We start from the raw sequence: 24,421 nt of genomic DNA on the forward strand, positions 1-24,421 counted from the left end.
CAAGTGCTGCTAACAAGGAGGTGATTATCCCCTTGTATAAGGCAATGGTCAGGCCACACCTCAAGTATGCATACAGGTCTAGAAGCCTCATTTTAGGAAGGATGTAGAGTTGCTAGAACAAATACAGAGAAGGACAACAAGACTAGTGAGGGGAACAAGGGGGTGTTCTACTCACTAGTTTGCAAACAAATTGTAAGCACTAGTTTGCAATTTGTTCCCCCTCACTAGTCTGCAATTTGCCTTTCTTCGTAAGAAGAAAGGCAAATTGCAGCATCTGGAGACTAGGCACCTGCAAGGTGATCTGATTGAGGTGTATAAGGCCTTGAACAGGCTTAATGCTGATGGGATTCTTCCTCTTGCTCAGATTACAAACCTGAGGGGGCATAAACTGAAATTGAGGAAAGACAGTTGTCAAATAGATGTGCGGAAATTTGCCTTTAGCCAGTGGGTAGTTGATTGCTGGAACAAACTTCCATATGTCGTTGTGGATGTTGATTGATGGCTTAAATAAATTCAAGGAAAAAGTGCACAAAATTTGGAGCGAATGAATGGGTGAAATGGGAAGTTTTTTTTTTTTTTTTTTTGGCTGATACCGTATAAGCTTGCTTTCTTGCATTATATATCTCCACTAATGCTAACATTAACTTTCACAGAACATTTTGCTGCATATAAGTAACTGAAATAGTAAGTAGTGACACTTAAAGAAGATACACTAATATAAAATTTAAATAAAAATCATAAGTTATACAAACCTTCAAAAATGTTGATAGTTATGAGATAATGTATTTTTGCACAAGGATAAAGTATTTAATATAGTTTGTTCAATAGTGCCACTGATATACTGTTTTCAATTTAGAGCTGTCCATGAGCCATACAAGAAATGCTTGTATGGCCCTTTAGCTCCTCGAGAATGTATGGCCCCTGAAGTATAGGATAGGTAGGATAGTGATGGGGGATAGACTGATAACTAAGACTTTCAGATAGATATAAATACCTATCCTCCTCTGGAGGAAGGAGTTGCCACATGCAAGACATGCTTGCATTACTAGTCATTATCAGAATTCAATGTGCTAATGTAACTACTAATTCAAAACCAAGCAAAATATTTTGCACAGATTCAACTAATATTATATTACATATAACTTAAACTTGATAGAAGATATGAAATTCATATAGTGTAACTCAGCAGGAGATAAAACTCGATACTGAAATATATATATATATAGTGCTATTATTAGGATATAAGTTTAGTGTTATATTTTTAATTGTATTGAAATTGAATCAAAATCATGCCTTACACCAGAGCAGAAAAGCAAAATGCTCAAGGTGATGGGAGTGCTGTGGCTCAGGAGAGAACCGAGGGGGGGGGGTTGTCCTCGGAATCACAGCCTTTTGAAATGTACTGCTTGTTTGATGTTTGTGGACTATCAGGAACAGATATGATATTGCCAAGGGAAGTGTCTTTGTGTGTGCTCGATGTAAGGATTGTGAGGAAATTAGGCACCAACTCGGCGTTATTATGGGCCTTTATGAGAGCTTGAAGAACAGTGTAGATGCCCTCGAAGTATTTAAATTGAGGGGCCCATCATGCTCTCAGCTACCGACATCAATGCCAGAGCTCGCACTTGAACATCAGGCATCACAGTGGCAATCCACAAGGCAGAATGCGCTGGTCCCACAGAAACTAGTTGTTGTCAGTGACTCTCTCAGGGAAACAGGGATATATTGTGCAAAAAGGATAGGTGGAACAGGACCAGGTATGTCTGCCCAGGGTAAAGGCTGATGACGTAGAGCAGATACCTTTTAAGTCTACAAAAGGTGATATTGTTATACATGTTGGCACCAATGATATTAAGAGTAGGAGAAAGGCAGAATTACTTAACAAGTACAGGTCAATTTTGAAAAAAAAAAAAAAAAAAAAAAAAATGTGAGTTAGGGTTGAATTTGAAAGTGTGTACAATTTTGTACAGACATGATAGGAGGGAGTATATGATGAGAGCCTTGTCAATCAATTCAGTCCTGGAGAGATTGTGCAAGGCTCATAGAGTGGAATTTTTCTCAGAGTGGTCTGTGCTTGTTAACAGGAGAGACTGCTTCTACAGGGATAGGATACACTTAAATAGAAAGGGTGCAAAAATATTTCCTGATGCTATTGAGGCAGTGTTAGGCGGGTCAAAAAACTGCTAGCCTGGGAGGATACACGGACTAATATATTAACAGTAGCTGGCAGAGGTGATTCTTGCACTGCTTCTATTGGAATGAGCAGCAGCCTGGAAAACAAGGTGCGGTGTATTTCAGAGACTGCGGGAAGTCATCGTGGAACAAGTAAAAATACATGGGCTGTGTTAGGGTAGCTAAGAATAAGAACAAGTGCATATATACTTGCATGTACACCAATGCTAGGAGTTTAGTAAATAAATTTGATGAATTTGAGGTTTAGTTCAAAACATCAAAGGCAGATATCGTTGGGATAGAGACATGGTGTCACACAGATATAAATGCAGAATTGGAATTTGGGGAGAACAATGTGTACAGAAAAGATAGGAAGGGAGGAGGGGTTATGCTATTAGTTCAGAAACACAAAATCTAAGGAAGTGCAGCCAGTTGACATGGGTGGACAGTGCAGTGTTGAGTAAGTTTGGTGTGACATAAGCACTGGGAAAGCAAAATTGAGAGTAGGAGTGTGTTATAGGCCTAATGACCATGATGAGTATAATGAACAACTGTACAGATAAATAGGGTGGGCCAATAAATCAGATTGTCTTATAATGGGAGATTTTAATTTCCAAGATATTGACTGGAACTTCGCACACTAGCAAGGCTTTTGTGGATTTATTGGAAGATTGTTTTCTACAGCAGAATGTTCAGGAGGAAACTAGAGGAAGTAATACTCTTGATCTGATTATCAGTAGTGATTCTTCATGCATTAAGATTATGCAGATAAAGGAATATGCAGATCAAAGAGGCAATTACAATCAGTGGTAAAGAGAAGGGTTTTTGCTTTCGTAAAGGTGACTAAGAGACAATTACAATCAGTGGTAAAGAGAAGGGTTTTTGCTTTCGTAAAGGTGACTACAGTGGTCTGAGACAGTTTTTAAATTCTGTACATTGGGACCATCTGATAATGTTACCAACAGCAAATTCTAAATGGGAAGTATTTGAAGAATTAGCCTTGGAAGCTACTAGGCTTTTCATATTGATCAAGAAATATTGTTCAAGGTTTAGGCCTAAATGGATGAAAGATGAACTAATGAGACATATGGCAGAGAAGAAAAATGCATGGGATACATATAAATTAACAGGTGAAACAGAAGCCTATGGTAGATATAAGCTGGTCTGTAATCAAGTCACAAAGGACGTTAGGCAAGCAAAGGCAGATTGCAAAGAAAATCAGCAAAGAGTTCTTTACTTATGTAAACTCTAGAAGGAAGGGGATGAATCAGATTAGTCCACTTGATATCAATTGTTCAACCGTTGATGATCCTACTCAGGTAGCTAACAAACAATGAGTATTTTGTATCTACATTTATACATGGAGTTATTCATTGAGGGGAATGCCAGAGGTGTATTAAACTCTGGCAGTGAGCTAAATGATTTTGTAATAACTGAGAGCAAAGTGGAGCAGGAATTGTTGAAGATAAACATAAGAAAGGCACCTAGAGTGGATGGGATCTATCCAGTTATATTAAAGGAGGCAGAAAGGAAGTAAGCAAACCCTTAGCCATAATTATGAGAGCTTCTTTGGACTCAGGGGAGGTACCCATGGACTGGAGATGTGCAAATATAAACACAATTCACAAAGGAGGATGAAGGTGACAAATGTAATTATAGACCTGTTAATTTAACTTCTGTTCCGGGGAAATTAATGGAGGCACTGGTTAAAGAAGCAGTGCAGGATCATCTAGACAAGACTCAGTTATATTTCGGACACAGCATGGGTTTGTTAAGGGGAAATCTTGTCTGACAAATTTGATTGGATACTATGATATGATCACAAGGGAACTGGATGCAAAAAAAATTTTGATATTGTATATTTGTATCTTAGGAAAGCTTTTAATACTGTTGCACATGTAAGACTACTGTACAAGTTGGAATAGTATGGCATTAAGGGCAAGTTGTCGCTATGGATAAAGGGATGGTTGAGTGGGAGAATACAGAGAGTATGGTAATCAGTGGACACTGCTCTTCGTGGACTAATGTTATTAGTGGTTCCCCCCCCCAGGGATCCACGTTGGGCCCACTGTTGTTTCTGTATTTATCAATGATATTGATGAAGGTATGAAGGCTTAATGTCTAAGTTTCCAGACGATACAAGGTTGGCAGAGTTGTTAATTACACTAATGACACTACTGTAAAAGGATCTAGAAAACTTGAGCAGATGGGCTAAGAGGTGGAAAATAAAGTTTAACACTGACAAATATAAAGTACTGCACATCTGCAATAGTAACCCCAGAGTAACATATCAACTGTGTGGTACTACACTTGGGGTGGTAGAGAATGAAAAGTACCTGGGAGTAATTGTGCTGTCAGATATGAAGTTTTCTGAGCAGTGCAGATGGTCTGCAAGAGTAGCTCATGGTGCCTTGTCAATGGTACACAGGAATTTTTCTAGCAGGGATAAGGAGGTGATTATCCCCCTTGTATAAGGCAATGGTCAGGTCAAACCTTGAGTACTGTATACAGGTCTGGAGGGCTCATTTTAGGAAGGATATAGAGCTGCTGGAATGAGTACAGAGAAGGGCAACAAGATTAGTGAATGGAACAAAGGGTTGCTCTTATGAAGAAAGGCTTCTTACGATGAAATAAAGTTTTGCAAATTACAGTGTATAGTGACTAGGCACCTACAAGGTGATCTGATTGGGGTGTATAAGGCCTTGAATGGTTTGAGCAAGCTCAATGCTGATGGGATTCTTCCAGTTGCCCAGATTAATCGCATGAGGGGACCTAAATTCAAATCGAGGAAAGACAGTTGTAGAATAGATATGCAGAAATTTGCCTTTAGACAGCAGGTGGTTGATTGCTGGAACAAACTTCCATCTCTCATAGAAGTTGACAGTTTAAATAAATTCAAGGCAGAACTAGACCAACATTGGGGTGAATGGATGGATGAAATGGGAAAGTTTTTTTTATTTTATTTTGGTTGATTCTGTATAAGCTTGCTTTCTTGCATCATATACCTCTACTAATGCTAAACACAAAAAGAACTTAATTTTTAAACCAATTATATGCAACTCGTGTAAGAATGAATTATTAAATGATTTTGCAGTGTACTAAAATTACTGAGATTAGAAAGACAATGATGGAACTGCCAAGCTGGCGATGCCTGATCCAGAGGTGGGAGAGATCGGACCCTGGAATGGGTAGTGGTGGTGGGATGTTGGTTAGTGTAATGTATATGTAACAACCATGAAACAAATAGTAGAGAGATACAAACTATATACATGTATTTAAACTGAGCATTCTTGCTGGGTTTAGAAGGAATTTTAAAGAACAATGAAACGGAAAGTAAAACCCACTACCAGCCATCAATAAAGAAATTTGTCTGTTTCATCATGTTTTAAAATTCCTTTTGTACCAGTGTTTCTCAAATCCTTTAGCTCCATGAAGTAGTCTCAAAGGTTCTAACAGAGAAATTTACAGGATGACAGACAAATTTAAACTTTTTTACACAATGATTTCTTTTTTGCACACAAAAAGTATGAAGAAGTGCCTTTGTTACCACCCTAGCCACAATGAATCAGTAATGATAAATAAAGTTTCTTTTGAACTGTTCTCCTCAACTGAGAGTTTCAAATTTTGGCTAGTGCTATTAATGTATAAGACTGGCTGTTAAAAATCCTTCTGTTCTTTCCAACATAAAGGCAAACTGAATTTGCAACGACTAAAATAAAAATTTTCACTCAAGAACTAATTTCCTTGGCCAGTGGACATAGAGGAAATGTTAGTATTAGTAGTGTCATATGATGCAAGAAAGCAAGCTTATAAAGCAACAGCCAAAAAAAAAAAAAAAAAAAACCCTCCAATAATTTGTCTAGTTCTTCCTTCAATTTATTCAAACCACCCATTTCCACAACAACAGATGGAAGCTTGTTCCAACAATCAACCACCTGCTGGCCGAAGGAAAAAAAAAAGTGTATGGTTAAATATTTCAACGCTGCAAGAAAGACATTCATTTAATATTTTTGATTTAGTTCTTGGTTACTTCTCACCATTCAGGCCATGCACTTCCACAAGTTGTCTCAGTATAGCTATATGAAGATTATTATTTGATTTCCAAAACAGAACTAAACCACTGAAAATAAAATTCTTAAATTCCCATTCTCTTTATGAGTCCTAGATTTTGATTATAGTAGTACCCACTTTTGTTACATTTTTTTTTACAGTGATCACCATAATGAATATAGAATATTCATTAGAAAATATATCATCCTCTGAATATATCAGTTCTGTGCAGTAGATGTCCATCACGTTAGTCAAATATTGCAAAACTGTACTAAGGAAAGTGTCTTTGGTCTTTCACTCATAACAGTTGCAAATATCAATCACCTGCAAGTGGGTGATTGATATTTGCAATCATTAAAGCAAAGATCAATAAGTTCAGACTTATATATAACATCAAACATATGCAGCTGACTAGACCATTAGGTTTAACAAGAACGTATAATGGTTGTAACTATTGATAGTTTCATCTTGGATGAAACTATCTAATAAAATATCCCATAAAATCTGCAAGAGAAAATGAGGGTTCTCATTCAGTTTACTGAATAGAAAACTGTACAAATCCAAGCAATTCACAGTTTATCTATGGGGTGAATACCCTGATGAAAAATATGGTATGGCCAGAAACCATAGAAATACAGCATTGCTCAGAACAGTTATATAAGATATACACCATTCTTTCCCTTGGTGACATCTTATGAATTGCAGTGAAGATGTATAAGAACATACATTAAAATATCTATTTTGTTAGCTTGTTTTCTTCTTCAAAGCCATGCTGTGAAACTATCACTTTCATATCTTATATGCATAATGTAGCATGTGTCATCAGCTGGATGTCTGCACAAATTCTTTGAGCATACATATGTGCTGCTATTCTAGCATTCCTATATCTGTAAATTTTCAAGCCAGAATAGAATGGCATTCTGGAACATATCTTCCAAAAAAAAAAAAAAAAAAAAAGTAAAAATAATAATTAATGCATATCATACAAAAAAGCTTCTCATATTGTTTTTCAGTTATAGTGGTTATCAAAAATTTCTGCAATATGGAACTTTACCAAGAAAGCTTTCAGTTCTGCAAATTGTATCATCTGGAGACTAGGCACCTGTAAGGTGATCTGACTGAGGTCTTTAAGGCTTTGAATGGCTTGAGCAACCTCAATGTTGATTGGATTCTTCCTTTTGTTCATACTATGCACATGAGGGGGCATATATTCAAACTGAGGAAGGATGGCTGCAGAATAAATGTGCAGAAGTTTGCCTTCAGCCAAAGGGTGATTGATTGTTAGAACAATCTTCCATCCATTGTTGTGGAAGTGGGTAGTTTGAATAAATTCAAGAACTAGACAAACTATTAGAAAGGATGGATAGTCAAAATGTTTTTTGTTTTTTTTTTGGCTGATGCTGGATAAGCTTGCTTTCTTGCATCATTTTCCACTATTAATGCTAATACTAACTATTCACAGCTTGTAAAAAAGCAAAAATGACTAATTAATGCTAATTACAAAAACACCAAAATTAAAAGACAAATCTTTAGTAAAGGAAATAATATAAGCATGTAACAATCCTATCAAAACATACAAAATTGAAACCTGTTTCTTCACCATCTCGATGTGGTGCATTTAAACAAGCAATGGTACACCTTCACTTTTTATTTTTTCAGGAAATCTGCACAAGCCTGTTCATAGCCACCTCCAATCCTCTTAATTTTAAACCATACCATCACAAAATTCATTTTGAATACCATGTGAGACAAAGCATCAGCCATGTCCAAAAATCTCTGACAGTGCTTAAAGTGGCAGTTCATCTATAGGTCTCCCCAAAGGGACCACAGGAACCTCCAAATCCTCTTAATTTTAAACCATACCATCACAAAATTCATTTTGAATACCATGTAAGACAAAGCCTCAGCCATATCCAAAAATCTCTGCCAGTGCTTAAGGTGGCAGTTCATGCTTTGAACAATACTACTGTCTACTTCCTTGCTGCTTTCGCCTCACTTTCTTTGAGATTGTCACAATCCTCAACTCCCATTGTTATTTACTCAAGGTAACTTTGCAGTTGTTAGTGAATCTTACGTTTGTGTGTAGAAGTAACTGAATTCCATCATTCCTGGTATTAGTGCACTGGCAGTCACTGACAGCATATATTTGTATTAAGATGAGCTTCCTCCTTGAAAACTGTACTAACAGTGATTATAGTGTCAGAGAAATTTTCTTCCTTGCAACTGTACTAAATAACTAAAGTTCTGTGATCTTGGTGTAACCCATTCAATTTATTCTGTGTACTCATTTACAGGCCTGTTTGTTACGAATTTGTATTCCAATTATTATATTACAAATCTATTGTTACTTATTAACATTAGAGAATACATGGGTATGAAAAGAAAGCTCACCTTAAGAGCAAAATGCACATAATTCAAAAAAAGTCAATCTAAATATGATGTGCACAGAAATGCCTAACTGTCTTGGACTTGCATTAAATCATAATCAAATAAAATTACTTTATTCAAAGACAAAATAATGGAAGCATAAATGAAATATGGGGCATGGAGAAGAGACTTCATTCAATACATGCTTGAAAATGTAGCACAGTCACCATTAACCATTTTCATAATTTTTTTGTTAAATATTTAATATTTCTTTTGTGGGATAAAAACTTTATTGCATACCACTAATATTTAACTTTATTATTTAATGCTATTTCAAGGTTTTAATAAATTTGTTTTAAAAACTTATTAAGGTCATTTTCATAAATGAGTACATAAAACGTGACTTAAAACTGTTGTTGCAAAGACATGTGCTGTCATGGAAACAGGTCAATGGTGAAAAAAAGTCATCAGTTAGTGTTAAAATTTGAAAGCATCTGCAATTCTGCCCAGACGTGATAGGAGGGAGTATATGATGAGAGCCTTGTCAATCAATTCGACCCTGGAGACTGTACAAGGTTTATTGGGTATATTTTTCTCAGGTTGGTCTGTGCTTGTTAATAGGAGAGAATGCTTCTACAGTGAAAGGGTATACACTTAAAAAGCAAGGGTGCAAGAATATTTGTTGATCAAGGCAGTGTTAAGTGGGTTTGAAAACAGTAATCCTGGGGGGGGGGGGATTCACTGGCTAATAGATAAGAGCAGGCAGAAGCAGAAGTGATTCTTTCAGTGCTTCTATTGGAATGAGTATCAGCCTGGAAAGCAAGTTGCTGGGGATTTCAAGAACTGCTGGGGGTCACCACGAAACAAGTAAATACATGAGCTGTATTAGAGTAACCAAGAGTAAGAACAGGTGCATGTATACTTGCAATTACACCAGTGCTAGGAGTATAGTAAATGAATTTGATGAATTTGAAGTGCTGGTCAAGACACTAAAGGAGGATAATGTTTGCATATATGAAAGACGTGAAGATGTGGCATTACACAGATATAAGTAATGAAGAATTGGAATTTGGGAAGTACAATATGTACAGAAAAGATAGGCAGGATAGGAATGGAAGAGGGGTTATGCTGTTAGTTAGGAAACACAAAATCTAAGGCAGTGCATCCAGTTGACATTGGTGGACAGTGCAATGTTGATTCAGTTTGGTGTGACATAAGCGCTGGAAAAACAAAAATGAAAACAGGAGTGTGTTATAGGCCTAATGATTCTGATAAGTACAATGAACAACTATACAGAGAAATACAGTGGGCCAGTAACTCAGAATGTCTTATAATGGCAGATTTTAACTTCCCAGATATTGACTGGAACTTTTGGGTTGGTCACTTGCATACTAAGAAGACTTTTGTGGATTTAATGGATGATTGTTTTCTACAGCCACATTCAGGAAACAACCAGAAGGAGTAATACTCTTGATCTGATAATTGGCAGAGATTGGCAGTTATTCATGCATTAAGAATTTGCAGATAAAGGAACCACTAAGTAACAGTGATCACAGTATACTGAGGAAGGATTTACTTAAAGATTTAACTACCATCAGGGGTAAAGGGAAAAGTTTTTGCTTTTGTAAAGGTGACTACAGTGGTCTCAGACAGTTTTTAAATTCTATACAGTGGGACCAACTGATGTTACCAACAGCAAATTCTAAATGTGAGGAATTCAAGGAATTAAACTTGGAAGCTATTAGGATTTTCATACCAACTAAGAAATACTGTTCAAGGTTTATGCTTAAATGGATGTTAGAAGAGCTAATGAGACTTGTAGAAGAAAAGTAAAATACATGGAATGCATATAAATTATCAGGTGAATAAATTATAAATTACACAGAAGCTTATAAATTACACATAAGCTAACCTGTAATCAAGTCACAAAGGAGCTTAGGCAAGCGAAGGCAGATTACGAGAAATCTTTGGCAGAGGACGCAAAGAAAAACAGTAAACACTTCTTTACTTATATAAATTCTAGAAGAAAGGGAACAAATCAGATTGGTCCACTTGATGTTGATGGTTCGACAGTTGATGATCCTGCTCAGATAGCTGACAAATTGAATGAGTATTTATCACCTATGTTCACACATGAGAAATTCTGTAGTGAAGTAGAGGACAGAAGCTTAGTAAACTGTAGCAGGGAGCTAAAAGATTTTGTAATAACTGAGAGCAAAGTGGAGGAGAAATTGTTGAAGCTAAACATAGAAAGGCACCTGGAATGGATGGGATCTATCCACTTATATTACAGGAAGCAGCAAAGAAAGTAAGCACACCCTTAGCCATAATTATGAGAGCATCCTTGGACTCGAGGTAGGTTCCCACTAGGGCTTGCAAACCGGTTAAATCCAGTTTTCATATTGAGTTTTTAAAACCGAAACCGAGCTTCTAAAACCGGATTCAAATATTTTTTTTAGTTAGCCCTCGAATATAGTTTTTTTGTTACGCACATTTTCTTTTGTTTGTTCGTTTGTCTGGATCGTTGAACTGCTTTATGTTTTAAACATGGTTTTTATTTTATTTTAAGGTACGAATCTCATGGGCAAGTGGCCCAAATCTAGGAGGGGTACCTTTTATCTTCCCACCTGTATCATGGCACGATGCAGGTGTACTCATTTACGACTGAGTGAGTCGGAGTGATAGCGTAAAAGAAAATGCTCAACATTTCTCCATTCCTTCTATCTTGTTCGCCAGACAAGTTATGGAATGCGCCTTATTGATGGTTATCCACTAGAATTAGATTCGCTGAATATTACATCAAATTTCAATCGTAGAAAATTTTTTTTGCTTCTTTATTCCTATTAAATTTGCGGACAAATGTTCTCCAAAAAGCAGCTTCACGAAATTTAGCTTTTATGTAATTTTGAAAATACAATAGATTTAATTGGGGAAAAAAATTGCAAGTAAATAAATAAAAAATTTCTTTCGTGAAAATTTTGAAACTTGCCTTGTTTCATTCAGTGCTGGTGGGAGTGACACCTCTTCATCATTCAGTGCTGGTGGGAGTGACACATAGTATTGTGCCTTTGTTATCTTTAATATTTTTATTTAAAATTGTCGGTGATATAAATTCCTACTAATTAATATTTATTACTCTTAATATGTCTAAGATGAAATCAAATGTATGGAATTATTTTGCTTGAAAAAGCAAAGATGAAGCACAATGTTCGAAATGTCAGAAGATAATGAAGTCGTCTGGAGTATCTACATCATCTTTGATGTTGCATTTGAAGAAAATGCATCAGATTGACATTAAACAAGATAACAGTGAACCTCCCGTAAAAATGGTAAGAACATTAGAAAACTTTATCGTTAAAAAATCTATGGAAGAAGAGATTTCAAAATTAGCTGCTTTAGATGGATTTTCTTTTAATTCAATTGCCAAGAGTGAGTTTATACAATCAAGCCTTCACCTTCATAGAAATAAAAACGATAAATTACCACCAGCCTCAGTGAATGGAATTAAAAATATGGTTCTGAATTATTATAAAACTAAGAAAGAAGAACTCATTCAGCATTTCAAAAATCCATTGGTTTTGGGTGCACGGTATTCATTGATTCTAGACGAATATACGTCTATACAAAATAAAAGGTATATGAATATAAATATGTATTCAAAAGACAATCACTGGTCGTTAGGTCTTATTGAGATTAATGGTTCACTTGATAGCAGAAGAACTAAGCAAATTGTGAATGGAAACTTGAAGGAACTTGGATGAGGATATTGTTGCCTGCACCACCGATGGAACAGCAATGATGATTGCTGTTCCATCGGTGTGCTGTTCCAAAGGCATGCTTTATCAAACCGACTTTACCAATGAGCTCATTTATTTCTTCAATCCAATGGCCAATATTGCACAAACTATTAACAAAATCAGAAAAATTTGCAAGCTTTTTCGAAAATTGCCTACCAAAAATGACATATTACAAAATTTTGTTATAGCAAAATTTAATGGGAAAGAATACAGGCATACCTCGGTTAACGTTACCTCTGATAACGAAGCTTCGATATAACGAAGTCGGCAATTTCAAGCCCCATTTAACATAAAAAAATATATATTCCAGTTTAATCACCTGAAATCTAAACAAACTGAAGAAATTACAGAAACCTTTGGGGCTTCTCGTGGTTGGCTCGAGAAATTTAAAAAAACGGGCCAGGATTCATAGTGTAAAATTAACAGAAGAAGCTGCAAATAAGTTTCCAGAAAAACTAAAGGAAATAATTGAACGTGAAAATTTTCCAAATTTGGTGTTCAGTGTTGACGAAAGCGGTTTGTGCTGGAAACGGCTACCAACAAAAAGCTTCATTTCTATTGAAGAAAAATCAGCTGCTGGGTTCAAAGCAGCCAAAGACCGTTTAACGTTACTCTTTGGATCAAATGCCTCCTTTGGATCCTTTGGATCAAATTCAGAAAATCCGAGGGCGTTAAAAGGTAACATAAAAATGAATTTACCTGTAATATGGAAAGCAAATAGAAAAGCGTGGGTTACCAAGGAGTTATTTACTGATTGGTTTGTTAACCACTTTTGTCCTGAAGTAAAACGGTATTGTCAAAAAAAAAAAACTTTGAAGAAAAAGCTCTTTTGTTGTTAGACAATGCTCCGGGACATCCTACTGATCTTAACACGTTGGACACATGCATTCCTGTCAAAGTTGTGTTTCTTCCAGCAAACACAACTACCCTGATTCAACCATTGGATCAGGGAGTAATAGCATCATTTAAAGCTTATTATCTGCGTTGAACATTAAGCAGTTTAACTGAACTAGAGGATAAAGAGGAAATGACAGTTAAAACTTTTTGGAAAAACTACACCATTAAAAACGCAATTGAAAACATTGATAGTTTTTGGAAAGGAGTCACTAAGAAATGCTTAAATGGAGTTTGGCACAAAATATGGCCAGAAGTTGTACTAGAAGAAGAAAATAACATCCAAGAAATTAGAAATGAAGTTATCCAGATGGCTCAATCAATAGGTTTCAAAAATGTCGATGAAGAGGATGTTAAAAATTTATTGAATGCAGAAGATGATGGTTTTTCAGTGGAAGATTTAGAAAACCTTGTTAGCAACGAAGACAAAGATAATGAAGACGGAGTTAAAGAAGTTCCTGCCGAAAAAGTGTTAACAACCAAAGATTTAAAAAGGTGCTTAAATGACATTGAAAACGTTTTAAATTTTTTTAGTGAAAATGATCCTGATTTAGGAAGAAGTGTTATTGTTAAGCTATCAGTGTTAAATGCAATAACTCTGTATAGGCAATTGTTAAATGAAAGAGAAAAAGAGCATAAACAATCAACTTTAGACTCTTATTTTAAAATGTGATTTCACTTTGTATGTAAGTTGACTGTTTATTTAATAAAACTTTTCTTTGTTCGAAAAAAAAGCTTTTCATTTTCTTTACGTAGGAATGTATCCCTATTCTGGCCATAGTATTTTTACCTCTGAAAACGAAGTTTCGCTTAACGAAGTAATTTCGTGGAACGCATCATATTCGTTATTCAAGGTATGCCTGTATAAACTTATATTAGATTGCAAGACTAGATGGGATAGCACATTCTATATGATTGAGAGATTTCTGAAATTGAAAAATTGCATTCCAAATGCTCTATGTGCAGTACTGTCAACTGAAGCTGTGTCTGACGATGACTGGAAAACACTTGAATTGCTACGTGAAACTTTGCGACCAGTTGAAATGATTCTGAAGGCTATAGAAGATACAGAAGATACCTCAGAAGATACAGACTTACTTAAAGCAGAGTCTTCAATAGAATTTCTGTTTGCTAAGCTTGATACAGCAGAAAACCCATTTACTTTAAAGTTTCGCCAAAGCCTTTTGCAGCGTTACAATGCAAGACGAAATTGCCAAACTGCGGCTTTGCTGAGCTATCTACACAACTGCAAAAAGTTTAGGAAAGAAGATTCAGGTTCAAGAACTTTTGATTTTCCAAGTAAGCAAGTTTTGAAAAAGCATGCTGAAGAGATTTATCAGAGATTATTTGCAAAACATTCCGAAGGAGTCTTAGCGTTGAATGAAGCAACTGAAAATAAACGAATTGTTCTTTTAGAAGAAAACAAAGACTCGTCTAGTTCCGATGTTGGAGATACACCCATGCGAGAGTATGATAGTGTAATAAAGAGATTAACCGAGTGAATTGGAAATCAGCAAAGAATTTAAAATTTTGGAGGTAATTACAGTAGAAGTGAAAAGCTGGAGAAAGTTTATAGAGCACTGCTGACCATTAAACCAACAAGTGTCCAATCTGAGAGAGTGTTTTCGATCACTGGTCTCTTTAACACAAAAATAAGGTCAAGTCTATCAGGAAAAATGCTTAATATACTGTGTTTTTTAAAGGATCATTTTCAGAAAAAAGCTGAGCAATAAATGGTAAAGTAATTTCCCCAAGCTGTTTTTTTTTCATATTATTTTTATTTATTTATTATTATTATTATAGGACTTATTATTTTTTTGTTTACTATACAAGAAGATAGTTTTTATTCAAAGGATTTGAATACAATTTGTAATTTTGTATAATCTCAAGCTGGTTACTTTTTTTTGGAGCATTTTAATTTTTTTATTTTTTTTTACTATAAGAGGTGATAGATTTTGTTTAAGAGATTTGATTACGATTTGTACAATCTACCCAAGATAAAATAAATACCTGTGTTATGAGCTTTTAATTATTTTTCCTAAGTCTGAGAAAATCGGTTTTAAAACCGGTTTTAAGAGTAAACTTCGGTTAAACTCGGTTTTGAAATTTCTCGGTTTTATGCAAGCCCTAGTCCCCACTGACTGGAGATGTGGAAATGTATCCCCAATTCACAAAAGGGGATCAAAGGGTGACACAAATAATTACAGACCTATTAGTTTAACTTCTGTTCAGGAGAAAGTAATGGAGTCACTGGTTAAAGAAGCAATGCAGGTTCATCTAGACAACATTACAGTTATGATTCAGACACAGCATGGGTTTTTTAAGGGGAACTCGTCTGACCAGTTTGATTGGATACTATGATGTGGTCACAAAGGAAGTGAATGCAAAAAATTTTTATATCATATACTTGGATTTCAGGAAAGCTTTTGATACTGTTGCACATGGTGGACTACTGTGAAACTTGGAGCAGTATCGCATTAAGGGCAAGGTGTTACAATGGATATAAAAGGATGGTTGAGCGAGAGAAGACCGAGTGGTAATTAATGGACACTGCTCTTTGCAGACTAATGTTATTGGCGGAGTCCCCCAGGGTTCTGTATTGGGTCCACTGTTGTTTTCTGTATTTATCAATGATATTGACGAAGATATATCAGGCTTAATGACGAAGTTTGCAGATGATACAAAGGTTGGCAAGGTTGTTAATGACAACCTTGCCAACCTATGCTACTGCAACAGGATCTAGAAAAGTTGGGCAGATGGGCTGAGAAGAAGTGGCAACTGAAGTTTAACATTGACAAATGCAAAGTACTGCATATGGTTAGCAGTAACCTCAGCGAAACGTATCAACTATGTGGTACTACACTCAGGGTAGTGGAGAATCAAAGACCTGGGAGTAATTGTGCAGTCAGACATCAAGTTTTCTGAGCAGTGCAAGAGTAGCTCATGGGATCTTGTCAATGATATACAGGAATTTTGCTAGCAGGGTTAAGGTGATTATCCCTTTGTATGATGCAATGGTCAGGCCACACCTTGAGTTACGGCTTACATGTCTGGAGGCCTCATTTTAGGAAGGATGTAGAGTTGCTAGAATTCACCCGAATATCAGTTCCATCAGCGTTTTAGACTTTCAGGTAGCAAGTACAGCTTGTCTGGCATATCTGAGAGAATGTCTGCGACAACCTCAATGACCAATTGTACCCTATATTGACTTAATTAGCTTTTTTCATTTTTAAGCGAATGGATGGGATAAATAAATTTGATTTTTTCGGTTTTATTTCCTCCAGCAGATCTATTGCTTGTGTAGAAATAAATAGTAAATTTATTTTTTATACAGAGAAGGGCAACAACATTGGTAAGGGAACAAAGGGGGTGTTCTTATCAAGAAAGGCTTAAGTCCTGCAGATTGCAGTGTCTGGAGACACCTGAGGTGATCTGATTGAGGTGTATAAGGCCTTGAATGGTTTGATCAGGCTCAATGCTGATGGGATTCCTCCTCTTGTTCAGATTTCCAACCTGAGGGGGCATAAACTCAAATTAAGGAGAGACAGTTGTAGAACAGATGTGCAGAAATTTGCCTTTAGCCAGAGGGTAGTTGATTGCTGGAACAAACTTCCATTTGTTGCTGTGTAAGTTGATAGTTTAAATAGATTCAAGGAAGAACTGGACAAAATATTGGAACGAATGGATGGGCGAAATTTTTTTTTTTTTTTTTTTTTTTTTTAGCTGATGCTTTCTTAGTTTCTTTTCTTGCATCACATGTGTCTACTAATGCTAACAGCAATACAGAGCAGAAAAAAGGAGATATTAATGTTTAAAGGAAGAAAGCCTATTTTTATGTACTTTTGATATAAAATTTCATGTTAACAGTAAGTTAACAATTTTGATTCTTTGACATTGAAACTAAAGCTAGCAGTTGAAATAAAAGGCAAAAACAATAAACAGTTTCATGGACCCTGATAGGTTCTTTGCATGTATAATTCCAAGTAAAGAATAACTGTTCACTTCCAAAACTTCGCAAATAAGAGTTTGACTATATTTAGAAAGGTACAGAAAGTTTCTGCCATTAGCATCAAAGCAACAATTAATATGCAAGTTTATTCTAATTAATCTTAAAATGCATAAGTTATTAAGTGAATATGAGCCAATTAAGGGCATTTTTTAAGGTTCTGCATTCACTCATTAACATTCAAAAACTTCTTCACAGGGAACTGAAAATAGCTTGAAGAAAACATAGATGTGTTTGGCTGCATGCCAAATAATGTAAAGGTTTCACAAGAATTTTTTTGGTTTTAAATAAAGTTTACCTTATTTATTTATTATTATTTTTTTAAATGAAAGTAGGATTACATCCATGCAAAGTTGGAATTTTTCTGTTTGTAAACAGACAAGGTGTACTCAAGTCTACCCAAAGTGTTCGGGCAAAAGGTTGTATGTGAACTTTTTTAATAATCTCTACAATGTATAAGTATAGTGCGAATACTCGCACTATACTTATACATAGTCTAGACTTTTCCATAGCTTGAGGCTTCAGCCCTAAATGCTTTATAATCTTTACAAATTCAAGAAGACATTTCAAAAGAAGATAAGTGCTCAACAAAGTTGACTTTAGCCATAAAGCTGATTCTTTTAGAACAGAAATGACTGGAATATGGTTAACTCACAATGTTTGAAATGGATCTAATGCTGTTGTTTGTTTGAACAAATGCTAGTTGAAATGGATCTAATGCTGTTGTTTGTTTGAACAAATGCTAGTTGAAATGGATCTAATGCTGTTGTTTGTTTGAACAAATGCTAGTTGATTTATTTGTAATGTTATGCATTTTTTATAGGTAAAGGCCACCTATAAAAAATGCTGTATGGTATGATGTAGATAACTGACATGTGCTATTGTACACTCTGACTACTTAAAACTAGATTATAACTATATTGTAACACTGTTTCTTAATCCGTGTTGTTATATTTTATCAGACCAGAAACATAAATCTTGCTTCAACAGTAAATTGGCTAACAGTCTTTTCCATGGTAACTGGGTAATCCTTAATTTGGAAACACCAAAGGGATAGTTTGCCACTGCACTAGTACACACACTTATAGTATATTCTTAATCATGTTTTAAGGTGTAATTGGCACTTCAAAAAATATTGCTATTATTTATGCAGACATTTTATTTTTGAATTTGTACTTTACAATAATTTCTCTGATTGTTTTAACATGAAACTGATGACTTTACAAGACATATACTCATAATATTAATTTTGCTCTTTCCGGATCCCATTAGAAGAGAACAATGAAAGATTGCAATTACTTCAGAGCAGTTAGGCATAGTGCTTACACTCTTGCTGTTGCCTTATACATACTTATGAAATGTACCAGTTTGTTGTTTGCTTCTGTTTTTTTTACGAGTAGAGAAGAAGATAGGATTATGTGGGAAAAGAGCAGTTTTTCTTTACAATATTTTCTTTTGTAAAAAACTTTACAATAAAGTTTTTCTGTTATTTGTAGAACTGCACAGTTCAAGGTTTTTGTTAGATTAAAGAAAATATTTGTAATTAACAGTAGATTGTCATTTTCTGTCTCAATCTTGTAAATCCATCATTTAATCTTTACCTCAAGACAAACCTTAAATCAAGATTCTACTTTATTTTGCTTTAAATGCTTTAACTGATTATTGTGACTAGATCCATGTTGTGCATATTGCTGCTGTTGTTGTTGTTGCAGGGCTTTAGAAGCATTAGCCACTAAGGCCACATTGCTCTGTATATACTGCTGTTGTCAGCATGCGTTCTGTGTTCGATTTTCTGTTTGCCGGACAAAAAATACAAGTTTCTGGGAGAAAACACCATGCTACCTCACCTAAGACCAACTAACTAAGCCACGTTATGAAAAAAGTGCATAAAAATTTCTTATGTCAGCGATGAAACTCGAACTCAGCTCTTTCTCACCTGGTGTGGGGAGGACAGCGATTCTACCAAACTGTGTTAACCATGAGGGAGTACATATAGCACTTGAAGGAGAGATACTTTAAGAAACTGGCCCTACTCTACAGAGATGCTGGATATCTAACTGTAACTCTAGACATCTGTTAAGGACAGTTTACAACTGATTGCCAGTATAGTAAATTCCCATTATACACTCCTGCTTATAAGCACTCTCCCATTTTTAATGATCCTTCATCTTCTGGCCCGTGTAGTCAATCATATGAAGTGCCATACATTTTTTTTTATGTCTATAGCACTTCCACTTAAAGCTCTTTCCCATTGAAGTTCTGAAAAAGAAATAAAGCTGGTTATAATCCTTCCTCTTGATTTTCAATTTTGGGAAAGGAACAATATGTTTGTTAGTTTGTTATTTGGTTTTTAGGAGCATTAGCAACTAAGGCCATATTGCTCCGGGGATAGGTGGTGGTCATTCCCTGACCTTTCCACATCCTCCGTATTTGGTGGGCACAGGCTTGAACCCCGGTCTAATCAAGAAGTGTGTGCTACGCACTGCTGCTCCTGCCCACCTGGCTATGGAGGCGCCGGAACAATAGACACTAAATTCTAGGAATTGTTTATGGTACACTTTGTTTATTTCATGAAGATTGGTTTTGACATACGTGATTTTTATCTAAGATTAACTTAACTCAAAGCTTTGAAGGTATAAAAAGGCTGCTCTTTACAACTCAGTGTCTAAGCCATTTAGTGTGTGTGTGTGTGTGTGTGTGTGTGTGTGTGTAGTCAATATGGCACAACAAATTTAACTACTGACAGCATTATTATTATTAAGTTAATTCTAATAAGAGATTACACAACACTGCACTCTACGTAAATTTATTATAGGCAAAAATTTACAGAGGACAGTGTTGTTTAATCTGTTATTAGAATTAGTTATTTTCCCAATGTATGTCTTTCTCCCAAGAACTTATGTACAAGCATTATGTTTATAATACTCAAGATATATTTGGTTTAACATATCTTCAGTTAAATCTTTTCAAAAATTTTCTTTATTTAAAAAAAAAAAAAAAAAAAAACCTCAAAAACCAAATGTTATCTACCAAAATATTGACAAAATATGAAAACCAGCTTCAAAAAGGGGAATCTGCTTATAATGCTTTCTGATTTATAGTGCTCTTTTGGGCTAGCCCCTTCAAAAGCACTATAACAAGAGCTTACTGTATTAAGGTTCTACTTAGGGGAACCATACAAGCTACAAGTGTCAAGGGTGGTTGGGAAGAGCACATCCACTCTTGTGTGACTGTAAATATAACTATTTTCTAAACCCATTTGCAATTTTTCTGTTCTAATCAGTTTATAGTCTAGGGAGGCAATGGTTAAAGATATCAAACATTTTGTATTTTATGAGAGATCAGCTGCCCTCCGATAATTTTACTGTAGTTGTACAGAATGCAAGTGTTTTCCATAAGCTTAAGTTAGCCATCTGCTTATATTATCAATAAAGGCCAAAAATTGTTACTTTTAGAAGCTTTTGTTAAATTTAATTTGAGGTTTTTTTTTAATAAAAATACAAATATCATTCAAGGCATTTTGCAATTATTAGTAAGTAGGGGGTTAGGTTGCAAGGGTTATGTTTCAATGTGAGTAATGAAATAATCTGAAATCTGTCTTGGAGATGCAGTTTTATGTTAATAAAACCTTGGGTTTTATGTTAATAATAAATTTACCTTTTTTGGTAATACTATTTATAATAAAATGATTAGCAATTTAGGTCATCAAATAGATAATGGCATCACCTATAACACAGATACCAGCATTAGCCTTAAAGGTGAGAGTTAATCTCTGTCACTGCAGCGATTAAAATGTCCCCAAGACAGAAATAAAAATAAAATGCATGCAATTTTCAAATTATTACAACTATTAATATTTAATCAAACAATTTCAGTGAAAAATATTTATATAAGCTTTTAAAGTTGGAATGAAAACAGATGCTCAGCATTACCACTTGGTCAAAAAATATTGTTCTTTAAATAAAGATGGTGTATTCTTAGAATAATTTTTATCATAAAACAAAGGAAAAAAAATTTACATGAAATATTCATATGTGATTATGTTTGTTGGGGGTTGGAACCAAGGAGTGTAAAATCACTACATTATAGAGTGTGTGTATATTGATTTAAGGAATTAATTCAAAATGCCATTATTCCAGGCAACAGTATTTTACTTTTAAAATTAAGCTAAAAGCATCAAACATTACTGACAAAGATGATCACTGCCAAATTCAACTTTTTTTAATAAGAAAAATTACATGATTACAGGTTCTAGAACATTTGTAATTATCCAAGGAATATGAATGCCAAAACAATAGTAATGTTTGTTGTATGTGTTATATAAACTTAAAAAAAAAAATATTACTGTTAATATTTTCCATTTCATTTGAGCACTTATTAAAGTTGTATAAGCCTCATTAGTCATATTTGTGTTTAAAATTTAGTTGAGCCTTTTTAAAATGGCTTCTCTATGATTCAAGACAATAAGGCACTATACATAGCTCTCACATTAAATCTTCGCCATCTGAAATATGGGGATGATTTACATACATAGGAAGGTCAATAAGTCCATCTGCTAACCAAATGAAAAGAGAGAATTTTGCATATTGTCTATAAATTGTAAATGTTCTAAATATTACTTAAATACAAAAATTATTATTTTTCATTCCACATTTAAAATTTTGCATGATATCAATAGAACAGTATTCTTGATAAAGGAACAGCTGCTTTGAGATACTTTTAATACAAAAATTTAAAAAAAATGAAAAACAGAAAAATTATAAAAAAATAAAAAATTAAACAAAGCAATTAAAAATAATACCCTATACTTAATGAAATACTTCTCCAGATTTTTCAAAATATACATGTTAAGAATGTGGCCTCTTCTTTGCATAAAAGTTAAAAAGTTTACAACTTCATTAAACTAAGGAAAATATATTCTGCTTACTAAAATGGCAAGATATTTTACCTTGAATCACATCAGCAGGATATACAAAAGCACTTGGTACAAATCCTTCCTGTCCATCTGAACGCACAATCCAAAACCAGTCTGGATCTTCACGATTCAAGACAGTCACAAACTCTCCTCTCTCTACACTTACGTCATTTTCATCACGAGCTATAAATGTATACAGCACAATATACCTTCCTGCTGGATCTTTGAAAAATGGATGTACATCAGGTAATGAACTCTGTGATGATGAGCTAGGATTCTGATTACCAGATAAACCATTGTTGGCACATTTTGTTTCCGGTGGACCACCATAACTCTCTGCATCTGAATGTTGTCCACTATCAGCAGACTGTGTTCCTCTAGATGAATTTTGATCAACTTCTTGTTCCCTTTCATTTCTCGGAAGTTTTTTGTGCTTCACATTCAAAGCTAGTTCAGCTAATTGGCTACCATATGGAGCACAATATGAATGAGGAATGAAGCCTTCTTGACTACTTTCTGCTATTACATACACCCAATCATTTTCCTGGTAAAGAAGATTTACAATTTGGCCCCTCTTCACCTCCAGTTCATCGTCAACACATGGAGTAAAATCATGAAGCACCACCATTTTGGAATCAGGAGATAATCCATTTTCTTTTTCAATGCCGACCCGGACTAGTGTCTCAATGCTGGCACTACCTGTAATTCGTCCAATGCTTGGTGTGCGACTTGATAATTTTTCTCCATCTGAAATATAAACAGAATACCACAGTATTTACATAATTAAAATTAATGTTTTCATATAACTAATAATTTGCAAAAACAATTCAACATCAATGGAATAACCAATAAGAAAACACTTCACACTTATAAAAAACAAAAACATGCTTAAATATATCTCGTATCCTGATAAATAAAAAGTTTAAAACAAACGAACTTCAGAGTTATATTTATGCCAAATGGCTTAAAACAAAATGTTATCTGACTGTAAACAAAAACAATTACAGAGACAAAAAATACAGTAATGTTTTCAAGACTACTGTAGAAAAGTACACTGTTTGCGATATTAGTATGTGGCATAATAGTATTCTTGTCTACATTGTTAAAATAGTTTGTCCTTCCAATTTCCAAATTTAGATATTCCATCTTCATAGTTAAAGAATTTTTCTAACTCTCTTGTGAGAACATTAATCTGGCGGTGGTGGTATCCATATTTCTAGCAAAATCAGTAGTGGTATACCTGACTGGTGCCTATTTTCTTTTTAACTTTTGGAAAACATTTTGGTTATTTTTGAATTTTGCTTGAACAATGCTAATATTTCATCTTTTCTTAATGGATTAGAATAATTGGTGTATGTAACTAAGTTTTAAAAAAATATTAATTTTTTAAAAACACTTTTATACCTTTTATTTAAAAAAAAAAAAAAAAAAAAAACAATATTAATTCTACTGAAAAGTGCAGAAAAAGTTTTTGTATAAAATAAATATATCCGACTCTAAGGCTTCCATTTTCCAAATTAAAAGACCATTCGGTGCCCAAAATGTCAAACATGTGCATATATTTTACTTACTCTGTATATAAAATATTATTAAAAAATTTAAATGTATATATATTATATATATTTGATACTATTTTTTAATTCCATTTTCAGGTTTATTTCAAATTTTAAAATTTAGTGCCTTTTGCAGTGCATGAAATTTGAAATTAAGTATGTTGTTATCCAAAAGAGTACTTGCTATTTTTTAGGATTTGTGTTATCATCTTTATCCTGTGAAAACAACAATAAATCTTTCAAAAACAACTAGAATAAGACAGTAGATATTTACTGAATTAGCAGGAGAGAGAAAACAAGCAAACTAAAACTTTAAGCAAATGGCATCAGCAGCTGTCCAGTACCTTGCCACTCTTCAAGCAAAAGCCAAATAGTTGCAGATACTAATGGTATTAAGAGTAGGATATATGAGAATTTAATTAACAAGTACATAGCAGAGTGTTGATTAAAATTTGCAAGTTAGGCCTGACATTGAAAGTGTCTGCAATTCTGCCAAGGCATGATAGGAGGGAGTACATGAGAGCTGTGGCAATCAATTTGGTCCTGGAGAGACTGTGCAAGTCTCACGGGACAGAAATTCTCTCATTGTGGTCTGTGTTCGATAACAGGTTAGACTTTCTACAGGGATGGAATACACTTAAAGGGGGTGCAAGAATATTTTCCGATG

General features: G+C 34.6%; 1 protein-coding gene across 1 annotated transcript in view; it reads right to left on the bottom strand.

The window, feature by feature from the left end:
- Positions 1-24,421, bottom strand: part of Dlish (Dachs ligand with SH3s) — a 55,375-nt gene that overhangs the window by 16,807 nt on the left and 14,147 nt on the right. Inside the window, exon 2 of the mRNA XM_090377423.1 lies at positions 22,235-22,948. Within this exon, the coding sequence (XP_090233549.1) occupies positions 22,235-22,948 (714 nt within the window). The remainder of the gene's footprint in view (positions 1-22,234; positions 22,949-24,421) is intronic.

Source organism: Mastigoproctus giganteus, chromosome 7 (assembly GCF_048544385.1).
Source record: "Mastigoproctus giganteus isolate SK-2022 chromosome 7, ASM4854438v1, whole genome shotgun sequence".
NCBI lineage: Eukaryota > Metazoa > Arthropoda > Arachnida > Uropygi > Thelyphonidae > Mastigoproctus > Mastigoproctus giganteus.